This window comes from Vicugna pacos, chromosome 15 (assembly GCF_048564905.1).
Source record: "Vicugna pacos chromosome 15, VicPac4, whole genome shotgun sequence".
In the NCBI taxonomy this organism is placed as follows: Eukaryota; Metazoa; Chordata; class Mammalia; order Artiodactyla; family Camelidae; genus Vicugna; species Vicugna pacos.
Window position 1 is genome coordinate 36001600 of NC_133001.1, and position 22366 is coordinate 36023965.

Genomic DNA, 22366 nt, shown 5'->3' on the forward strand with positions numbered 1-22366 from the left:
AGAGCCACCGGGGCTGGCTGCTGATGGCTTCACTAGAATTCCCAAAGAGCAGACTGTACGGATTCTCCTCTCAGGAACTTGAAATGTAAAATGACAACACCTTAAAATACAACGAACACCCAATTTTCTTTCTGAAATGTTCGTAAGACATATGTTTCCAGGATATTTTAAAATGAGGGTGTTCTTTTTGGATTTGACAAATATACACTACCACGAAACCCTGGAATTTGGAAGTTCACCTCATCTTGCTTGTAAGTTTACATGTTTGAACACTAGGACTCTTGATGAAAGATAGAAGCACTACGGTGACAGTTACTAAAAAGAGTTTCTATTTAAAAAAAAACAAAACTCAGTTTCAACTGTGTGATGATAAGATTTGGCTGTCAAGAAGAAAATAAAAAGAGTTGCAAACTACTAATTCCAAGTATCATCATTATGTTCTTTCTCCTTGTTCCGTAACAGACAAATATAAAGCATATGCCTCATGAGTTCTCAGCCCATATTTACTGGATGAAAATGATGTTACTAGGTATGAAAGAAAGGTTACTAGGTATGAAGGAAAAGTCTTCCTGAAGTGGGACCACACCTACACTAGGAACCAAAGAGATAAGAAAGTCAGGTGTTTTAATTCTAGGCATTCTTTTCTAGTCTTCCACCGCAGCACAAAGACAGAGAAACTACAGTGCAAATCCACAGTAAAGCTGCAGTATTAGCCCATGTGAAAGACGGACGGAACACATCAGATCAAGAAAAGCAAGGCAGATGTACTCTGGGCCGCACACCATCTCCTGCTCGCTGCCAAGCCCACCCCGTCTCTGAGCCGGCAGGCTGCTGCTGCTTCCTCCTGGATCCCCAGCTTGCCTTGGTGAAGCTCCCAGGGTCTCTGATGTCTCCAGCCATGTCTGGAAACCCACAGACAACGCCTCACGATAAAAGGAAATGTAATGCACTTTCAGGAAACCATATGCCATCCATATTAAGATAAGTCACCTTTTAAAAAATATTAACTTGAAATAGCTCTCTGGAAGTAAGGATTCAAATCACAAAATCAAGCGGATGACCACATTCTCCTGAAACACTGACGGGATTAAGAATATGTCATCCTGGGTCAAACCCGGGAAGGGATTTTTTGTTCCAGAGACCCTGGACTCACAGCCCCTTGTTCTCAGTACTTCCCAGTCTTTTTCTCTCTGATGAACATCTGAGACCAGAATTCCTGGAGTCTCCTGTCAAAGAGACTTAGTGAAGTATGGTCAAGATGTATGTCCACAAAGCAGATTTTTTTAAAGCTTATATAGAAAGAAAGCTAACAAAAAAATGAGAAAGGATGAAAAATAGAATGGCGATTACAATTAATTATCTTTTAAAAATCTGTTTGGTACCAGGAACTACATGAACCATCATACACACACACACGCGCACATGTAATCATATACATATATGTAGTAAGTCTCTCCAATCCTCACTACAATACTTCCTTGATAGAAAGCTACTAATATCCCATTTTCACAAATGAGGAAACTGGAGCCCAAAACAATTAGGCAAGCTGGTTGTTCATGGTTGAAGAAAAATAACAAGAGCTGAGATTCAAACATAGGTTTGTCTGGCCCCAAGGCCCATTCTCTTTCTCTACAACACCCTGCATAGAGTGGGAAGGAGGAGGGAGGCGAAGAGACCCCTAAGCCTGGCTTGCTGCCGCAGCCCCCAATCCTTCCTGGAGTCAGGGTCGGAGTTAGGACCCCTCTCAGTTGCTCCTGAGATGCTCAGCACTTTCTGTGTCAGGACTTCACAGCTGCAAGTAACCATCACGGCTGCAAGAAAACCGTAGATTTTCCCAGTTTTCACTGCCAGCCTTCAGACCACGGCTTCTGTGAAAGCAGGGCCACTATCCTACTTATTTTGGTTGAAAAATACTTACCAGAACAGCAGGTAACACTATCAGGTCCGACCATACACCACACTCATGCTACACGCTTTACCTGCACTAGCCATTACTTCAAGTGTGGTCCTGGGACCTGCAGCATTAGCATCACCTGGGAGTTTTTCAGAACTGCAGAATCTCAAGCCCCACCCAGACCTACTGCACCAGACCCTGCAAGTTGAATGAGATCCCCAGGTGATTTGTGTGCACATTAAAACTTCAGAAGCACAGTTTTATCTCATTGAATCCTCGCAGCAAACATAGGTGGCACCCATTACAATTAACAGCCAGGGAAACTGAGGCTTAGAGAAGTTAACAGCACAAAGACCAGCCCCACAGCAGCTGCTCAGTAAATACTTGTGGGTAAAGGATGGCAGGGAAACAGGTCAGACTAGAAAGAAGTGGAGGAATGGCCTAGTTTGTACCAAAAGCAGCAGGAGGTAGGATGGGGAAGAGGTGAGCTGCAGCAAAACAAGCTGTTTCCTCAGCCCAAGGCAGGCCACATCCTGTGCCGACCACGGCTGTGGACACTCCAGGGGCTTAGAGCAAATTCTTCTTCCAGAATATGCTGAGAAGGAAACGTACACTGGCGATTATAGTGACTTTAGGTGCCCCCTTCTTCCCCAAATGAAATATTTGCCCACAGATAAACGGTTACACTGAGAATTCTTATGACTAATGCAAAACCTTCCAATTCTTTATTTTTACCGAAAATATACAAATGTTGTGAAAATTATGTAGACAAAGTACAACAAATGGGCATCAGGAGGAAAGGCAGCAAATAGCTTCAGGGGCCTTTAAGTCAGTTTTTAACTCAATGCATTTATGGTGATGGGGTAGGAGGAGGGAGGAGGGGACCTGAACTCAGTAATAATTTGCTCCCTTTCTAAGAGCCCAAACTCCGTAACTACTGATGATCGATTACTCAGGTAGAAGAGGAGTAAACAGAACAAGAGAACGAGCCCACGTCAAGTTGTTTTACGGTATGGTTAACAGCTTTGTTGTCGTTGAGTGTTTACCATGTGCTAGTCATTCTTCTAAGTGCTTCATCGGGCTGTATTCACTGAGTCCTTATACCACCCTATTATTAACCCCACTATACAGATGAGAAAACTGAGATGCACAGAAGCAGAGTGCAGATTTGACCCAAGAAACCAAGTTTCTAACCACTATACTCTTGAACTGAGGTTTAAGTACTTCACATGGAGACTTAATTGGGGTTGGGGGCAGGAGGTAAGGAACTGAACCATGTTCATTTAGTAACTACATTAGAAATAGGAATCTCTTTTGATGTATTTTTTTCATGTGGGCCTAAAATGAACAGTAACCAGTGCTTTACCTTGAGGGCATACTTAAATGTAAGTATATTCAACCACTCTGTCCATGAGACCCAGAGGTCTTGTCTAAACACAGCAGTTTTCCATGATTTGATCAGGCTAACTGGCCAGGACAAGTAGCAAAGAGTGGGTGAAATCAGGAGATGCTGGTAAAGGGACACCTCTCAGCTCACCGCCCCCGCTCATCTGCCTAGTGGAACAGTCTAGAACAGAAAGAAAATCACTCCCAAAAGGAAACCTGCCATTTCAAACCACAGCTGGTAGAGCGTTACAAGTGCAGCCTCATTCTTAGATGCTGGGAAACACTCTGATGTGTATCGCACAAGCTCTAAGCATGGGTAGGATCCCTTCCCCCACCAACAGGGCGATCTTACACTTTTAAATCTAGTTGAAATTTGAATTCTCCTTTTCAGCCACCAGAGCCTGTAAAGATCATCACAGATCCTGTGATTCCTAAGACAAATTTTAACCACATATCTCACTCACCAACTAATCTTATTTACAGAGCTGAGAAATCGCTTCTACCTGGCTTGAACTCATACTGTTGTGCAGACTTTTTAAGGTCTGGCTGTCTCCTTCTTCATCTTGATTAAAATAGTATTTGGAGTAGGAAACAGGTCTGAGGCTTCCCAGCACCCCCATCCCAGAAGAAGGCCTTGTATAGAGCAGATCAATGAATGAGTGACTGATTTCTATGCAGAGACAAGTCAGAGCTTTAAAAATTCAGCTTGGAGAATTCGACCTCTGAGAAGGAAAGCTTTCAGTTTGTTATTCATGCATGCTTGGCTAGTCCACTGTTTCTTCCTCAAATAATTAATTGAGCTTTACTGGGGTGTCTCCAAAAATCCTGATCCTGCACGTGCCATAGGGAACATGATGTTACAGGTACCTGCTTCACCAAATATTTTCACCTTCCACTCATCTCACCATCTCCTACCCAGTGGTGTTTACACACTAAAACGGCACTGCCATTTCTCGTGTCAGTGCCACAGCCTGAATGATGTTAAACACACCCACATTTTTCAGGAATTTCACAATTAATGTCTGGAATGTGTTCGGGATTATTCTTCAAAGGATGACATAGTTGCTCCAAGATGAATTCAATATTTTTCCCTTCTCCCATTTGTCATTCTTTAGTCCTCCCACTCCATTATCTTTCTAGGGTCATCTCTTTTATCTATTCCCCCCAACTTCATAATTCCTGTCCCTTGCATCCCCAAACTGTTCCCTGGTTCATCCAGATCATTGCATTTTAATCAAGCCACACCGAACACAGAAACCTGCACCCTATGGGTAACACCTCCTACAACTGGTTTTAATTCTCAAAGTCTAAGAATTATTCATATGGTTTTCTTCACAAATTAACCTGTCTGTTCACCACTGCATTGCCAACATACTGCTTGTAGATTCTCCTGGTCACGTTCAATATGTGTTAATGGCAGCAAAATCTCTAGACTCGCTCTTTTTGCCTTTCTGGTGCTATGCAATTCATCTGCCCTTTGCCAAGTGTTGCATGTGACTAGACTCCTCAATGACTGAGGATTCTGTAAGCTCGATAGTCAAAGTGAAGGTCACCAAGTCCTGTTATTTGTATATGTGCAGTGAATAGTCTCTCCATGTTTTGTCAATATTTACTTTGGGGAAGAACTAATTATTTCCTTGTTTACTTACATGGGTTCCTCTTCCCAGGCCGTGTTAATGTGATTTGGTCAGCCCTCTGCTTGCTTCTTTTCTAGCATCTCAGGGCTCACTCTGCCTGAAGACTTTTGAGATGAAAAATGAAACACCTTCCTCCAAAAGCAAGGAACCCTGGGTTTTTTCATTTTTCTAATGCCAATACAGGAGTATTAACCCTTCCTGACCCCTCTTCTAAGTAATTAGTAAAAATTAAAAACCCATGGACTTTTCACTCCAAGTCCTACGTCACAGAGGGATGAGAGATCCTCTGTGGCTGGTGCACAACCAAAGGGCTTGGTGCGTCCCCTGGCCTCCTGCAGGTGCTCTCCGGGGCCTCACCTCAGAACCTCCACAAGAAGCCATCATCTCCAGTGACTGTGTTCCAGTGATTAGAAGGGAAACCATAACCTTCTAATGCCAATAGTTTCAGAAGACAACATTCTGTTCTTTGCTGCAAGTACCCACCACATATCCTCGGTTCTGCTCACTGCTCCATGAGAAGTGGGTGGGAGGAAACACTAAAATACCTGGGGAGAATAAAAGGGGTGTGTTTTGAAAGAGTTTCTGGACGGCAGTGGTGAAAACACAGAAAGTTCAGTTCCATAAACGTGAAGCCACTGAGTAAATAATCACCGAGGAGGGAAAAAAAAAGGGTGGTGCTTATCTGTGATGGCGATCACCTGGCTCTGCCGCAACAAGGTTCTCAGAGCAAAGCCATTCAACAGTGTCCATTAGGTTCCAGATCTCTCTGTCCTCACTAACTGAGAGGTCTCCCATCCAGTCTTCTCCCTCAGGAGTTCAGAATTCAAACATTTCTCTGGCTTCTAGGCTATTTACCTAGAGGCAGACAGCCTAACCAAGGCGCAGGCCACTTAGTAAGCTGCAAAGGGCAACAGGAAGACCCACAGATTGGTGGAAGTGGGAAAGGAGCTTGTACACTGGTCCCAGGGGCCAGAAAAACTTAGGTATCTGGCTCTAAGCTCAACTTTAAAACTCATGTAACCAAAAATAATTTTTTAAGGAATTCAATCAGATTTACTTCGTAACAATCCAAATGATGCTAAAAAGATGTCCAAGTGTACGTGCCAGACAATTCACAGGATCCAACTCTTCACACCATTTAACCTTTCAGAAAATATTTTTTCTTCAATGTTCTTTCTATGGAGTAGATTGTTCATCCATGTATTTAATACACATTCAGTGAGAGCCTACTATGTGCCATGCTGCTTTAAAAACCTATGGCAGAGAGCCACAATTTGGAAGAAGTCCATTTCTGCCCCTGATTTATCTAACTCATTTTGTGAACTGCAGTTAAAAACACCATTTTCCCCCCATAAAGCCAGTATGTGGAGTGATATAAATAAAAATTACTGCAGGTTGGCAAGTGGAGCAGTGTAATTTGTATTTAAATTATGTCATCGAAAGCAGGTAGATTAGTCATGATAACATTTCTACACCATGCAGTATGTTTTCTCAGTATAGTCAACTAAATAAGAACTTTCAAAGAAGAGTTTTCATTAACAGATACAACCAGTAGGGGTCATTTTAGTGCAAAATTTGCAGCAAAAGAGACCTCAACGTGAATAAAATGTATCAATGCCCATTCCTGTTAGTTATGATAATCATGCGTGAATTTCTGAATAAAAATGGAAACTGAGGGGAATGTTTGGCCATTTAGAAATCTCTTGCCAAGTAACAGGAAAACAAAAGAGAAAGTCTGAACCCTCCAGATAATTACTGCCATGGAATGACTGACTCCTCTAATCCTTAAAAAGGAAGAAAAAAAAAGCTACTCATTTATGCTGTGTTTTCCATAAATCTTGTAGTAAAGTGAAAACACCTGAAATTGTAGACATCCTATGGAAAATCTAAATTCAACTGTTATACCACTCCAGGTAACACTGTCCCTGTAACATAGATTCATAGATTTAGAATGCAATTTAACTGCTGCTTTTAAAATTTAAAACAAAATAAGATTAAAAAAAATGCCCTGAGCACACAATTTCAGTAGCTGAAAACAGACCAGCTAACTGGGAAGTGTTGCTAGAGAAAACTAAATGAGATACCATCATGGCAATAAACACTTCCAGCATTTTCAAGGCTAATACTAAGTGCGTGGGGTGTTTCCAGAAGAAATGAAGCTATGAGGGATCACATCATTTCAGAGGAATGAGAAGCTCACCAACAAACTGCCAAAATAACTCTATACTATGACACCGGAATGTTGTTGCCAAAACACTTGATTCCCGTGAATGTTCCCTGAGCACCACACTTCCTTCACCAGAAATCTATCACAAAGGAACAAAACAAAGGTTAGAGTCTTTAGACCCTCGCCAAGTCCTCAGAGCACAGCAGTTTCCACCACATTTAACCTTGTTTTAGTTGCTCGTGCTTTTTAGATTTATGGGAGGCTGGCTTAAGCTAATTAGACACACAAGTGGCAGGATTCAGAGATGCATCTTTTGGTCCAACTCATTCAGGATTCCCAAAGTCGAACACATAAAACTGTATCAGAAGTTAATCTCCTGGCTACTTTCCTTTTTGTAAGAAATAAAAACAGGATATAAAATGGGACTTGACACCAGGTGAGAGGCATTTGTACTTGAGGCAAACAAACTCTTCTAACCCAATGTCCTAAGGATGCTACAGTGCACTTCCCTCCAAGAGTTCCCTCTACTCATTACTGCCCACTAGCTTCCAAACCAGAAAGGCCTCCCTGATTTTCCAGAACTGTCCAAACTTTAAAAACTGCAAGTATCAATGAATACGCGTGTGTGTAAAGAAAATCACAGTATGGAAGCCTTTTAATAGACCCATTTTATCCTTAAGGTAGCTTCCTCCTTTCTCAGTATTCCAGCACAATAAACAAACACATACTCACGTAAGGATGTTTCAGAATAAACCCCTCCCTGGTCTCCGTAGTACCAGCTGTGAGTAATAAGGAAGGGAGCGGGGCAGAGGGCGCCTGTCCCTCCTCCTCGCCGTTCCTCCAGAAGTACAGCTGCTGCGCTCTGCTCATACACCAGGATGCCCCGGAACAGCATCATCGCCCCAACGTCAGCCCCAGCAGGGACCCCCCTTTTAACTGGTGCTGCCCATTAGCCAAATAAAAACAACTCATTGCCTCTCTGTAGACCCCACACCACACCAGGTACGCCGAGGCCAGCAGGCAGGGCTTAAGGCCGACACCCACCAACAGTGGTTCTCCCAACGAGGGAGGCTCCAATAATCTAATCTTTCTCCCTCCCGGACACCATGGTGCACCATACTTAGTGGAGAAACCAGCAGAACAATCCTCGCTATTAAACACATGAAAAGAAGGAACCGGCAACACGATTGGAAACACGGGGATATCTAATCTTAAAAAGCAGCTACTAATACGAACAACTTTTCACTCCCAGGTGCAAGCCCCTCGCCCCCCACCCCCACCCCTTCGTTCAGGAGAGAAAGCCTTTGGCCGTTTTCAATAGGCAAATAAATGAGTATCCACCGTATGTAACTTCCCTCAGGCTGACATATTCCGGAGCTGAAATTGATTTATATGCGCAGGAGGAAGGGGGTGAAGGAAAAGCGCAAGGAAAAAATAATAAAAAGAGTCACACACGGAGTGTGAGCTGGAGACACGTCTCCTCCGCCAGCTGAAAATGGACTTCGTAAACGCGGTGCAGCACTCGGTTCCACACTGCGCTAGTGCGGGGAGGGCGGCAGGGGCTGGACTCCCCGAGGGGCTCGCGACAGCCTCCGCAGTGCCCCCTGTCCGCGGCGCCCCCACTTCGGGGCGCACAGCCGGGCCACCCCACCCAGCCCCAGCCTGATGGGCCACACGTGTGCGAGTCTGTGCGCTGCTGGGGGCGAGCCCCCACTCGCCGGCCCCCACCCACGAAATCCAACCTCGCCCGCGGCTCGCCAGGCGTCGGGGAGTGCTGAGAGGGGGAACCGAAGGACGCAGGACTCCCTCCCGGGGGCGGCGGCCGCCCCTCCTCCCGCGGAGCCCTCTCTCCTCGGGAAAGTCTCGGCCAAACTTTGTTCGGCGCAGCCAGCGCCGAGGGGGCGGCGCGGGCCAGGTGGGAGGGGGCCCCGGCGGGCGGTCGTACCTTCGCAGACGCCCACTTCGTACTCGGTGATGGAGTCGCCATTGAGCGGGGGGCGGATGACACAGCGCAGCCCCCGGTCGCAGGCTCCGTGGAGCCCGTAGGCGCCGCCGCAGCTCTCGTTCCTCTGGCGGGCGCACATGTAGCAGCAGCCGCAGACGCCCTGCACGATGCTCCCGGGGCAGCTCCTGGGCTCTTCGCACTTGGACTCGTCGCAGGGCAGGCAGACCAGCGCCCGGGTGCCGGAGCGCGCCAGCAGCAGCAACAGCCCCAGCAGCGAGACCAGGAGGTGCCCGCAGCCGGCCAGCCCCCTGCCCCCCGCCACCAAGTACATCCTCCTGCGCCGCCGCCGCCTCCTCCTCGCAGCCGGGCCGGGAGCGGGGCGGGCGTCCTCCCCAGCGCGGGGCACACGCGCCGCCGCCGCCGCACCCGCAGCCCGCTGTCCTCGCCGCCCCCCTCGGGGCCCCCGGGGCGCGCCTCCCCTCGCGGGGCGAGGCCCCCGCCCCCTCTGCGGGCCGCGCCGACCCCGAGCCCACTAGCGTTGGCGCCAGCGGTGGCTTCCCCTCCTCCTCCTCCTCCCAGGAGGGAGGGGGAAAAAGAAAAGTTTCCTCCCGGCAGCTCCGGTTCAACCCAAACTTCTGGCGGCGGCGGCTGCGCTCGGCTCCAGCCCCGGCTGGCGGCGCCTCCTCTCTCTCCTCCTCCGCGTCGGCCGGCCCCGCGGCGGTGGCGGTGGCGGCGGCGGCGCAGCCTCCGGGCCGGTCCCCGCCTCCCGAGCCGCCGAGTGGGCGCGGTGGCGCAGCAGAAGGTCCGCGGCGTCCGCTCCGCGAGCCCGGCTCGCCTCACTCCTGCTCCGCTCCTCCGGGGGCTTGTTTATGGCTCGAGCCTCCGCCGCTCCGGCTGCGCCCTCCCCCATCCTACCTCATTCCCCAGCCCGCGCCCCCCCCCTCCGCGCGCCGCTCATTGGCTGCCCCCCCACCCCTCCCGGCCCGGCCGGCCCCCTCCCCCTCCCCCGCCCTCCCTCCCCGGCGGCCGGGCCCTTCCTCCCTCGCACGCCTCCTCCTCCTCCCCTCCTCCTCCTGCGCCTCCCGGAGCCCCGCGCACCAAGCCGGCCCTGGGGCCGAGTCTTTGCGCGCCTCTCTGGCTCGGGCATCGCCGGCGCGCTGCGGCTCGGGGTTCAGGGTTCACCCGGCGAGTCGCGGGATCTCGAGCGCCCGCCGGCCCCGGGGCCACCGTGGCTGGCCTGAGAGCCCCGAATGCGAGACGGCTGTACCTCCTGGCCGGTTTTGAGTTCGGAGAGTGGCGGGGACCCCCGGAGCTCGGGGCCGAAGGGATTGCTGCAGCCCTGGCTGGAGCACCCGCTGGCTGGAAAGGGAAGCACATGCATGGAACCTCCGCAAAACTGGATGAGAATCCATCTTCCACTTGAGCTGGGAATAGACTTTAGAAAAGATATTATGTAATGGAGTCTCGGGAAGCTCGAGACGCCTCCAGCGAAGCTGCTGGTGAATTAATTAAGTGCTTTAAACGGTCTAGGTAAATATTCCGGGGGGTGGGGTGGAGAGGAATGTTTGGGACCACTGTAGCTTGAGGTGAATTTTAACTGTCCACATCATATATGTTTTGTCGCTCTGCCATCTCTGCCGAGGTGCTATATTATGGGAGGGGGCGAATGCAAAGTGGAGGTGATTTTTTTCTCCCTTGAGTAAGACCAGGTTACTACAAGTCTTGACATGACTGGACCGGCATATCTCATGCATCATTAATATCATCTGACATTGCCCTTTTCTTTCCCAAGCGCACGGACAAAAGTGGGTTTTAATTTTTTTCATTTATTGTAAATGGATTAATAAAGAAGTTGTGGGGTATATATTCTTTGTGTTAAACCAGGTGAAGAAGCAGCTGAAGTGATGCAGAATGCATTGTGTGAGGATTGTTTCTCTTCTGTAGCTGTCAGAAAATGTTCTCGAAATGATAGGCTCTGTAACGGTCCACGATAAAATTAGTGAATTAACAAGAAGTGACTTGGATCAGTGTGAAAAAAAAATCAGATCTTGTGGCAGGTGTGAGATGGGAGTGGCCGGCCGACCTTTTGATCCAAGATGGTCTGGCTGCAGGAAGGTGGCAACTTAAGTGGATCTGAAAATCATGACTAACGAACCCAAAGTTAATAACAGGGCAGCGTAAGGAGAAAGGAAACAAAGATGTCATTGAAATCCTCTGTTTGTGGAACAAATTTATACTTAAAATATTTTGGTTTAGCCACCCTAATCCTGAATCGAAAAGCCAAAGTTACCAGTGGAATATTCCCCAGTCACTGGCATCAGAAAACTGAACATTTCTCCAATCATATTTCTTGGTCCTGAGGAGAGGAAGAGGCTCATTAATTATCACTGATTATCAGAGGATAATAGCGAAAACGTTCAACAGGGAAAAGGGGGAGTGAGCATCCCATTTTCTGGAAGCACTTAAAGAATTGTTGAGATGACTAGTTTTCAGGGATGTTGTAGAGACAGTTCCTGCAATTGTGTAGGAAGTCAGGTTAGATGATCTACAAAGGACCTCATACCCTAAGATTCTAAAATTATAAGTATTAAGTGGTAAAATCATTTAAAATATGCTACATTTTCTATTAGCAAATTCAAGAAAAATAAAACATACAATACTGTTAAACATGTTTGTTTCTTGTAACCCAACAAGGCACTAGCATTCCACTGAGGGATTTGCCAACAAACTGTCATCATTAAGCTGTGTTAAAAGGCCCTTTCCACTCTTGCAGAGGAGGTTATCTATATTTCTGTTCGAATGCAAGTATAAAGACGTTATTAAAATGTAGCAGATAACATTGTAGGACTCAACAGGAAAAGCCAAGGTCAGGGATGGAAAAAAACACAGAAGTGAGAAAGCCACTGTAGGGTGAAAAAAAGAGTAATAATCATTGCCCTGGTCTTGCTTTTTTGTTTACTTTATTTTAAAGGCAATATATTAAAGATTAGGGAAAGCTAGAGATTGAACACAGGCAAGGGACAACGTGGAGGTCAACATCCATCATTCCTGGAACTCTAGAGGTAGAACCTCTTGGAAAGTACACATGAGGTGACAAAAGCTGACTTCTCATGGGAATTCAGGTCAATCTTAGAAAGGACTGCAGAGATTCTTAAGACTAAGATGGATGTAACAGCTGAGGAAATTCAAATGACATGTGGTCCTTTGCTATAGAATTAAGAGAAAAACAAAGGAGAAAATAAGAATCTTTCCTTGAATCCTGTAACTAGTAGCAAAGAAGAAACCTACAAGGGCCTGACAGCTTATCTGAAACCAGTGTGTCAACTAGGGGCTCAGTTACGAAATAGCTGTTCCTTCCCTGGGACTCAGGAGGGACCACAAGGTGGCCAAGAGCCAAGACAGGGAGACTGGGGCTCAAACACAAAGGGATTCCCTCATCTTCAGACATCAGACTAAGGATACAGAAGAGAGGATGGATGGGCCCAACATGATGACAACAGAGGGTCAAGGGAGAAAGGAGACTGGCAAAGTATTACATAGACCCTGAAAGGCACGGACGAATGTAAGAGTTAGGGTCATACATGGAGAATGGTTTAATGCCTCCTCTTCTGGAAAGTGTCGTGAGCTTATTCCCTTATCTGTTCTATAGCATTTTGTAAGTACCTCTGCTTGTGGCATTTATCATTAGATTACAAATGTTGATATACATAAATAAAATATATTTTAAAAATATGTTATATTATAAATCTTTCTCTAAATAGCTCTGATTGACCCCATTACATTGTCAGCTCATTGGATGGGCCAGGACTTATAAGAATGCACGCATGCAGGAGTGAGTTGCAAAAGGGAGGGATGGAAGAAAGATATTTAAATAAAAAGACATTTGAACATTCCTATCTGTGGCCCTTCTCTCTCAGGTTTTAGTAACTGCCTCTAAAAATAAGTACTTGAAAGGGCTCCTTGGGGCAGGAGAGAGTCTTTCAAACTGGCGGAGGGCGGGAGAGGTACACCTCAGAGGTCTGAAAGGAAAAGGAATCAGAACCTAGCGTTGGTGGAGGTCTGGAAGAAGAGACAGTCTGCCCTCTATTGGCTATTGAGGGGTTTGGATGGGAGGGGTTTGCTAAATTGTTGAAAATGTCTGAAAATCACAGTGCCCAGCTGGGGGCCTAGCAGCCTAGCAGAAAGTGGAAATGAGAGGGCGGGAGATTGCTAGTGTCAGAGCCCTCGTCCCTGATTCAATGCCTGGCCTAGCCTCTCTCCTGTAGTCACACGCTGGGAGGTGCATGCTGTTCGTGTTTTCTCTTCTTGAAATGAAAATAGAAATGTAGAAGGTATCTTTTGAGTCAGATACACAGATTCTTAGAATTGAGTTGCCAAAAAAAAAAAAGTCTTGTTTTATAAAGATGTTTCATAGACACTAGAAAGATCTATGAAGAAAAATGGGGGAAGGTATAGCTCAGTGGTAGAGTGGGTACTTAGCATACATGAGGTCCTGGGTTCAATCCCCAGTACCTCCATCAAAATAAATTAATAAATAAAACTAATAACGTCCCCCCTCAAAAAATATTGAAAGAAAGAAAGAAAAGGAAAGGAAAGAAAGAAACCAGGACAAGTCTGGCTCCTTTCACCCTCGTCCCCCCATCTCTTTGCTCCCCCCCTCAGCTAGGGTCACCTATACATGGATTCTCACTTTCTAGGCTTGGACCATTTCAGTGAGACAGGGGGATCCCTAGTTTGGGGGCTCAGACATCTGATCTTGGACTCCGGATCTGGTCATTGGACTCCTTTTTCCTAAGGAGGGTTCTTGTCTTACCTGCCTCGATGAGGGCCAACAGCTGCTCCAGAGCTGGCACGGCTGAGCACAGAATACAGGTTCTCTTTAAGGTTTGGTCTAGGTGCTGTCTCCCACCACCCCCTGCCCTTGGCGATGCACACACAATTCTGAACAAAGTATTCATCCTTTCTGAATCTGTTCCCTCCCCTACAAAGTGGAGACCAGAATGCAGAGGACCAACCACACACTGTACCGCGTGGATAAAATGGGTGTTCTCCTTTTCTATTGTTATTTTTAGAGTCCTTCTCTTTGAGTGCCTCCTCAAGTTCTGTGCTTGAGCCGGAATCCCTGCTCTGCGATCTCTCAACACCTATTCCTATGCAGCATCTGCCTGACCAGATATTTGGTTTTTTCCTTCTTAGGATCGTTAAGATGGTCCCACTTTGGCAGTCTGTCTACTCATGGGGTTGTCGCGTATGTGATATTTTCTGGGACCCATTCGGGTCTAAGACTTATTTTCAAGGGTAGTCATTACTAATAGTGATAATAATAATTGCTAACCTTTATTGAGGGCTTGCTAATAAGCCCTTCATATGGCTTATTTTAAGTAATGTACAGAGTAGCCCTGTAAGGCCAATGCCTTACAGTATCTTCTGTCATCTACGCTTGAGAGTTGAGGAATCAGAGGCACAGGAGGTTGTGTGATTTGCAAGGTCTCAGAGCTCTGTGAGCGGCTTTCCGGTTTGGAACCTAGTGTATTTAGCTGCCTCGTGCAGTAAATTGGGGAATGGGAAGTTGCTTTTCTTTTCAGTGTTATTGTTTTGTGTGGACCTACTTTCAACTGTTAATATCTACGACAGTATCTTGCCTTCTTCGCTAATTTGCATATGAAAAGTTAAAGTAGTGATTAGCATTTTCCTCAAAATGGAAATAGCTCCATTGTTTTCCTAATTACTGAAAAACAAAATTCATGTGGTGTTTACTATGTGCATATTGACTAATTACTGGGTTTATTACCTATTCTAATCCTCACTAGGTAGGTACATAATTACTTGCATTTTACAGATGGGGAACCAGAGGTACAGAAAGGTTAAATAAGATGCCCAATGTCATACTTATTTAAAAGAAAAATTGGGATTCAAAACCAGGCACTATGGCTCCAGAATCCATGTTATGCAATCCTCCTCCTAATATATATTCTCTACAAATACATGCGTATTGGTGGCGGGTCGGGGGGCAGGGAGTAAGAAAATATAAGCAAGGTTTTTTAAAAAAGAAAGAAAGAAGCATTACTCATAATCCTACCATTGAGCTATTAACCACTAATAACATTTGTTATACATCCTGACGGCTTCTTTTCCCCTATAAAGTATAAAACAAAAGGTGGACTATTCATTCTAATTTATAATTCATTGCTTTTTCACTTAACCATATACATAGCATCTTGATCTTGAGGACTGATAACTTTGTACCACTGGATTCATTTGACTGAATGGGTGTACTATATTATATTTAATCATGCTACATTAATATACTTTCAGGGCTTTTTGTTTGTTTGTTGCGTATTTTCACTGTCATAAACAAAGCTACAGCGGATTCCCATTTAGCCAAATTTTCCAATTGTTCAGTGATTTTCTTTGGCCAATTCCGAAAGCAGAATTGTTAATGTGGGTCCAGAAGTATGCTTTTTTTCACATGCATAGCCAGATTACCTCTTGCAAACTCTTATCTGCACACATTCCCTCCAACACTTAGAGTGCTCATCTCCCCGGTGCAGAGGGCCTTCGGGTTAACAACTGCTGCTTGGAAGCACATTGCATTGTAAAGCTTTTTTTTTAAGAAACAACCTTAAAAATTTTTTTGCATTCATTATTTTACTAGATCCTTTAAAATGTTCAACATTTGGAGGTTTTAACTATATCAGATATTTTAACCCTACAAATTACCAAATCATGTAACCTGGTAAATTGTATGCAGTAGGATTTTTAGGGAAAGTGTTGTCCTTAATTAAAAAATTTCTCCCAAGGAAGGAGTGCTTTTATGAAACTGAACTAATGAAGGGAATAAATGATTGAGACCCCTGCAAAAGATGAGGCTATTTTAATGGATATTCTGTGCTTGTGGGCATTCTTCTCAATAGCTGGAAAAAAACCAAGCATAAGAAAATTGAGAAGAGAGGGCCCAGCCCTGCAGTATAACGAGGAGGAGGGATTTCTACCTACTACAGCACCACCCACCTCTCTGTCTTCTCCATCTTCGCAGCTGCCTGTCTGACTCCTTGGTTTCAATGCCTGAAGATTCGTAGATCCAAATTGCAGACACTTTTCCCCAAATCAAAATGGCATCTATGATAAGAAACACAATTACATTTTTTTCAACAATGATCTCATTACTCAATATGTTCTTAAAATGTTTATTTTGTAATTGCCTTCTATAGTCTCAGGAGAAAAAAAAGCTCATTGTTTAATCATCATATATTTGACCCAACATATTATAACTCAAGTAGATTATCTTCTTCATTCATCAGACTTGGCTCTGACTTTTTACAATCTTCATCAAATTCATCCTCTGAGGGTGGAGATTTGCTGTGAATATTTAAAAGAACCAACAAATGTTCTAGAGAAAATTTTTTTAAAAGAGTTTAAAAAATGGTGATCATTTCATAATAGACACAAATATATCGTTATGTTGTACACCTGAAACTAATATAAAATTATATGTCAGTTATATCTCAATAAAGAAATGGCAGGCATTGGTTTTCATGCAACAAGCATACAGTTTTTCTAAGTAACTGCTGGCAAAGAGACATCATTCATTCGAATGTAAATTCTGATATGATAATGTTCAACAGAACACTGATTTTTTTATATTCATAGCCTATATATCAGACAGCTGTTTTGTCATTGAAATAAGAATTTATTACCTATTTTCTGGGGAAAACGGTAGCACTTACCAATATCTAGTTTCCTTCTTTCATTCTGGACACACAACTAGACAACACTCACCACCTTTCTTTCAGTTAGATGGGGCCACGGAATGTGGATGGAAGTGAAGGGGAACTTGCCTAGGCTGGCCTCTAATCCTGCGTATTTTCCCTTCTCTCAGCTGGCTGGCTGCAGAGCACACCACAGAGGACTCTGACATCCCAGAAGGATTTGGAACCACTAAATGGATAGATCCTGGGTCCCTGAATCACTGTGTGAAGCAGACTTCTTACGTACAGACATATTCACGTACATCTACCTCACAGAATTTCAGGGGACTAGGATTTGAGTGAGAAATGAATCTTTACAGTGATAAGTCACTGAGATTGGGGGCTTATTTGTTACAGCAGTTAGCCTATCATAACATACTATTTTAGCTTAAACAGAAACAACATGAACCATTTATTCTAATCTTAGCTACTATTACAGGTTCTCAGACAAGATGCAATTTTGACATGTACTTATAACTGGCTTGCTTTTGTTCGTAGACTATGTAATGAATGTATAATGATTAGGTTACCAATCCTGGCATTTAAAATACTTTCACTACTGTAGTGTTCCAAGAAGACTTTAGAATTTTGTTAGTACTGATTAGTGGTAGTAAAATAAGTAATATCAAAACTTTCCACTTACACAAATGAGAGGGTGGCCATCTATATAATGTTACCCAGTGAGTTTGACTGCCTGAGCTTCCAGTCTCAGACCATCTCTGCCCATGACTTTAGTGTGGGTTACCAAGGCCCTATGCAACTCAAAAAAGAATGATGCTCTTTAAACCTTCCTTTTCCTCCTTTTTTCCAAGTCCTTCAGAACTTATTACTTCCTCTCCAAGCCTCTTTTGCAGTGCTGCCCACGTGTGCTCCTCTTTGAAGCCTTCCCCACAAGGATCACCGTAATTGCATCAACATCCACAGGTTTATTATGGACATTAAATCAGCACCTCCTTCTAGTTCTCATTTAAACTTAAAGAATATTTTAATATTTTGATACTGGATTCTAAGGTCATCATCATATCCATAGTCTCTATCATTAATTATCTTTGATAGCTTAATGTATCTTGATCACCTCGTTGCCTACATTGGTTGTTCTTCATTAGCCTTCTCAAGCTCAAACTAAAGGTCAGGCAACAAAATTAAGGTCATTGACCAAATGCTAGTTCCCAGTAGGCTATGACTGTGTAAGTGATTACTGGTCTGAGATGAGTAAGAAAACTGGAAGATGAAGCTCATAAGGCATAAAACTATTCAGGAAGAAAATATAAGAGATTCCAAGAGTGTCTTCATCATCAACTGACTATTGCCAAAACCCACATTATGTTTCCTATTAGCTTTGCCAAGGAGAAGAGGTAACCATCAATGCCAATCACAGGTGTCTGAAGGAGAGGATTATCCACTTTTTCCCCCTCAGTCAATTATTGATTAAATCAGGAACGTCCGCAGTCATGATGAGGTACTGTGCCATAAGCACTCTGATGGAGAGAGGATGATACCAGGAATCAGACTGACCCAGGATCAAATTCAAACTGTGTTCATCACTGCCTGTGTGACTTTGAATACGTTGTTTAATGAGTTTCCTTTTTCTCATCAGTCCCTTAGGAAACTAGCACCTACAGGCTTTGGAGCACATACTTAGTAAATCTTCTAGTATTTTTAATGATGGGATTTCTTTTCTTAACCATATATTCTTAATTCATATATTCACTAAGGGTTTGCTACTTGAAAAGTTGGTGAGATCAGTTCTAGTCTGTGGTTCTAGAACATAATAGTACTTCCAGCCTGTGTGAGGTTCAAACCCAAGAACTTCATCTCATAGTGACTGTACCCCCTAGCAGTCTGTAATTCCCTGAGCATGTCACTTTTCATTTCTGTCTTCCCACTTAGGGTCCATGATTTCCTAATAGGCAGAACAGGGACTTTTAAAGTCAGGAAGCTGGAGCCCACATCCCTAATCCCTACTCTGATTACAGAAATAAATGTCACTTTTTTGTGTGCTCAAGGGGTCTGCAGTCTTGGATGGGCAACTGGTAAGTCAACTATTTCAACATAGTGTAATAGAAGTTTACAAAATTCAGTCTACAAGAGGAAATTGGAGGTTTCACAGAACTTTTTCATGAATGAGAAGATAGTTAGGTTGGAGCTTGAAAGAAAAATAGACACCAGGTTTAGGGATTGTGAGAGGGAGGAAAAGAGATTCCAAACAAAGAAAACAGTGAAATTCCTAGAACAGGGCCTGGTGTAGAGTAGATGTTTAATAGATGTTGTTGAAAGAAGGACGAGAACTTATGGTTTTGCAATTTAAAAAAATGAAGTTTGAGGCAACTTGATACCCAATGACATATATGAAGAGACAAGTCCAGTAAGTCTGAGTGGATGATGAAGGCCCAGAATCAACAGCAAAGAGTTTAATTTAATTTAATTTGGGGGGGGTCATTAGGTCTATTTATTTATTATGATTAGTTGTTGTTGTTGTTGTTGTTTTTAATGGAGGTACTGGGGAGTGAACCCAGGGCCTCGAGCCCTACCGTTAGAGCTATATCCTCCCCTGAGCAAAGAGTTTAGACGTCATCATATAGGGGAGTGTATGGAAACTTCAGAGGCATGTGACCTCATCAAATTTCTATTTTATAAAAATACTATTTATTACTGATTTAAGACACACTTTTAAAGTATGTGAACAACTCTGAAAGTGAGATGCATCCCCCAATTGATGGCATGTCATAGTTTTAACTGGCAGTTGTTTACTTTCGTTCTCAGTGGTATATAAAATCATGTGGTTGCTTAAGTGATGGGACCTTGTATTTAATGAAACGTTGAAATTACAGCAGCCAAATAAGAGAGGGACAATGAGTGGAAGCCAGAAAACTATTTGGGAGATGTACCAAAGAGCGTAGCTGAGAGATAATGAGCTGTGACCCGAAACCGAACATGCCACAATAGATTTTGACATTCCAAAATAAATTAGGAGTTCCTGAGTTTCACGGGTTACACTTAAATTTTGGTTTTCCATTTTGTTCTTGGCTGCATAGTTAGAATCTGAAAAAAAGAAGCTTCTAGCCTTTCATTAAAACCGTACTTTCTCAGATGAATATCAAGTATAAATAGGATTACATAGCATCTATTAGGCATCAATATTAAGTGAGGACAATACAAGACCATTGAGACTGGAGGCCCCTTTAGTTCTGAGATTTCTTTATAGAAGTAAAGAAAAACTATAGTATTGAAAGAGGCTTCAGAGATCCTCTGGTTCAACCGCTTCATTTTATAAATGAGGAAAACGAGGCTGGGGGAGCTGATAACCTAAAGTTTGAAGACTCTTCGCCATCTCCTACATGGTGGGAATAGCATGGAACCCTCTGCCATGCTCCTCTGTATCAGCACGTCACTCGTTTACTTCTGACCTGGCTCTGACTCCAGGTCTACTACGGAGCAGACTGTGAAAGGATTTTTGCCCCTGGTGGTCACACCTTGGAGCTAATAAATCTGTTTTCAGTTCCCTTCTCTTTTTCCCATCACATTCTACAGTTGCAATCTTATTCCTTTTGCCTAAACACCTGGCTGTCTGTGTTCTGACTCTAGTGATTAGTGATGATGTCTGGGGTTGGGCTCTGTTGCCTGGGCACTTGGTGCCTGAGTTTCCGATGGGCACCACCTGTTTTTCTGTGCACAAGCTACCACCTTCCACCCTGAGGCACTTCACCTGGTCTCAAAATACAGTCTCTAGTAAACAGAACTCCCCACATTACTGTTTTTTTCCCTCCATCTGACTCTCGGTTGTTTGCTAGGTGGACCTGTTGATTATTTGTTTGCTCCTTTCTCCAAGCCCCAAATTCTTGAAAACTTTATTTAATGTAAAAACCACTTTCTTATCCCTAAGAAACAGCACACCCCAGCAGGATGTGTGGGGCGGCATCCCCCCTTCTTATTGGCTGGGCCAATTTTCCTGTTCACTGGGGTCCCTTCTAATTGGCCTCACTGGTCAGGCATTTGTTCTGATTAATCAGTCAGTGTCTATGTAGCTTAGTTCCTAAATTTGTTTTTAATTGAGTTATAGTCAGTTTACAATGTTGTGTCAATCCTAAATATTTTTAACATCCCCTCTGTTTGCCAGCTAGGTTCCATTAATTGAGCACATGGAACAAAGTAGATGCTAAAAGCTTTTGATATCTTAACTCTTTAAATCCTCATAGCAATTTCATTATAAGGTACAATCAAACATACTTTTACAGAAAAGGAACTGAAGCTGAGAGAAATGACCTAAATATCCCAAGGACATAGGCCATGTGCCTGAGTCAGGATTTAGATCCAGCACCAACTCATCATACATTGAGTTGGGGCTACTCGTCTCATTCTAGGATCAGGATAGCTTGACTAGGCTATTGGGTGTTTCGTGTTCTTACTTGTAGATTAGGGCAGTGGCATTTACCTGTTCAGAGCCATGAGTTTACCCAAGCCTTACTGACTAACCGAGCTGCCAGGTCTTTCCTACCACCTCTGCATCCAACTCACCCTTGTCCAGCTCCTCAACCATCTAAATCCCTCTTAGGTGATGCCTAAATTGTGCCTGTCACTGTCAGTCTAAAGCAAGGATTTGAACGGCTTTCTTTATTCTCTTGTTGCCATGTCCTAAAAGCCACCAGAGGACTAGGAGAGAGTTTTCTTTGGTTTCTGACTTGTTTCTTACCCTAGAACTCTCTCTCTTCTAAGTTTTAAATTCCTAAACTGAAATTTGAGGAGTCTAAGCATATCACCAGGGCAGTTTACCCACAAACAGAGCAATAAAATGTACATTTAAAAAATGCCTTGATGTAGAACTGGTGGTTTAAGTTTGAGCAGGTCATGACACCATATAATATTGCACTTAATAATAGCTAATATTTATTGAGCACTTAAAATATTTTCAGCTCTATTCTAAATAGTTTATGTACATCTTCTCATTGAATTCCGAACAACTCTATGCAGTGGGGACATCATTTTATAGATGAAGAAACCAAGGTACAGAATAGTTAAGTAACATGACTTCGGTCACCCAGATTCTAAATGAAAGAGTCAGAGTTTGAGGATAGACAATCTGATTCCAGAGCACAGGCTCTTATTCAAGCCTAAGGATTATGTTTTGTTTAAACAAATATACACAAATCAGATATACAGATGAGTATTATTTTTCAAAGCACTCACGGTGTCACCCTGGGGAAAATAAACTCCATTTCCAAGAATGTTGCCATTTCTCAAAATATTTTTGACCTCTGATCCAGTTACAAATCTATAAGGAAATTAGACTCATTAGGCTCATGCATTGGTTTTGATTAAAAACAGCATTATGTTAGTATAAGTAGGGTGCCATAAATCAATAAAGTTGATGAACGTTGCCTCCCCCAAATGAGAAATATATAAGGACAGGTAACTCCCAAAAGAAGAATTGTAAATGACCAATAAACATACGAAAGGATGTTCAACCAAACATAGTCAAGGACATGTGAGAAAACAGTTTTCATCTATCAGATTGATAAAGATTTTTAAAGACTGGCAATATCCAGGATTAGCAAGGATGGGGGCAAGAAATACTTTCATGAATTGTTAGTG

The 22366-nt window shown here is 43.8% G+C and overlaps 1 protein-coding gene across 2 annotated transcripts in view; it reads right to left on the bottom strand.

Moving 5' to 3' along the window:
- CRIM1 (cysteine rich transmembrane BMP regulator 1) overlaps window positions 1-9945 on the bottom strand; it is a 187292-nt gene extending 177347 nt beyond the window's left edge. The window contains exon 1 of one of the 2 annotated variants that reach the window (XM_072937932.1): window positions 9030-9945. In XM_072937932.1, coding sequence (XP_072794033.1) covers window positions 9030-9360 — 331 coding nt within the window. In that variant the 5' untranslated portion in view covers window positions 9361-9945. The remainder of the gene's footprint in view (window positions 1-9029) is intronic. The other variant, XM_072937931.1, reaches the window with a different exon arrangement.
- Window positions 9946-22366: the final 12421 nt, after the last annotated feature.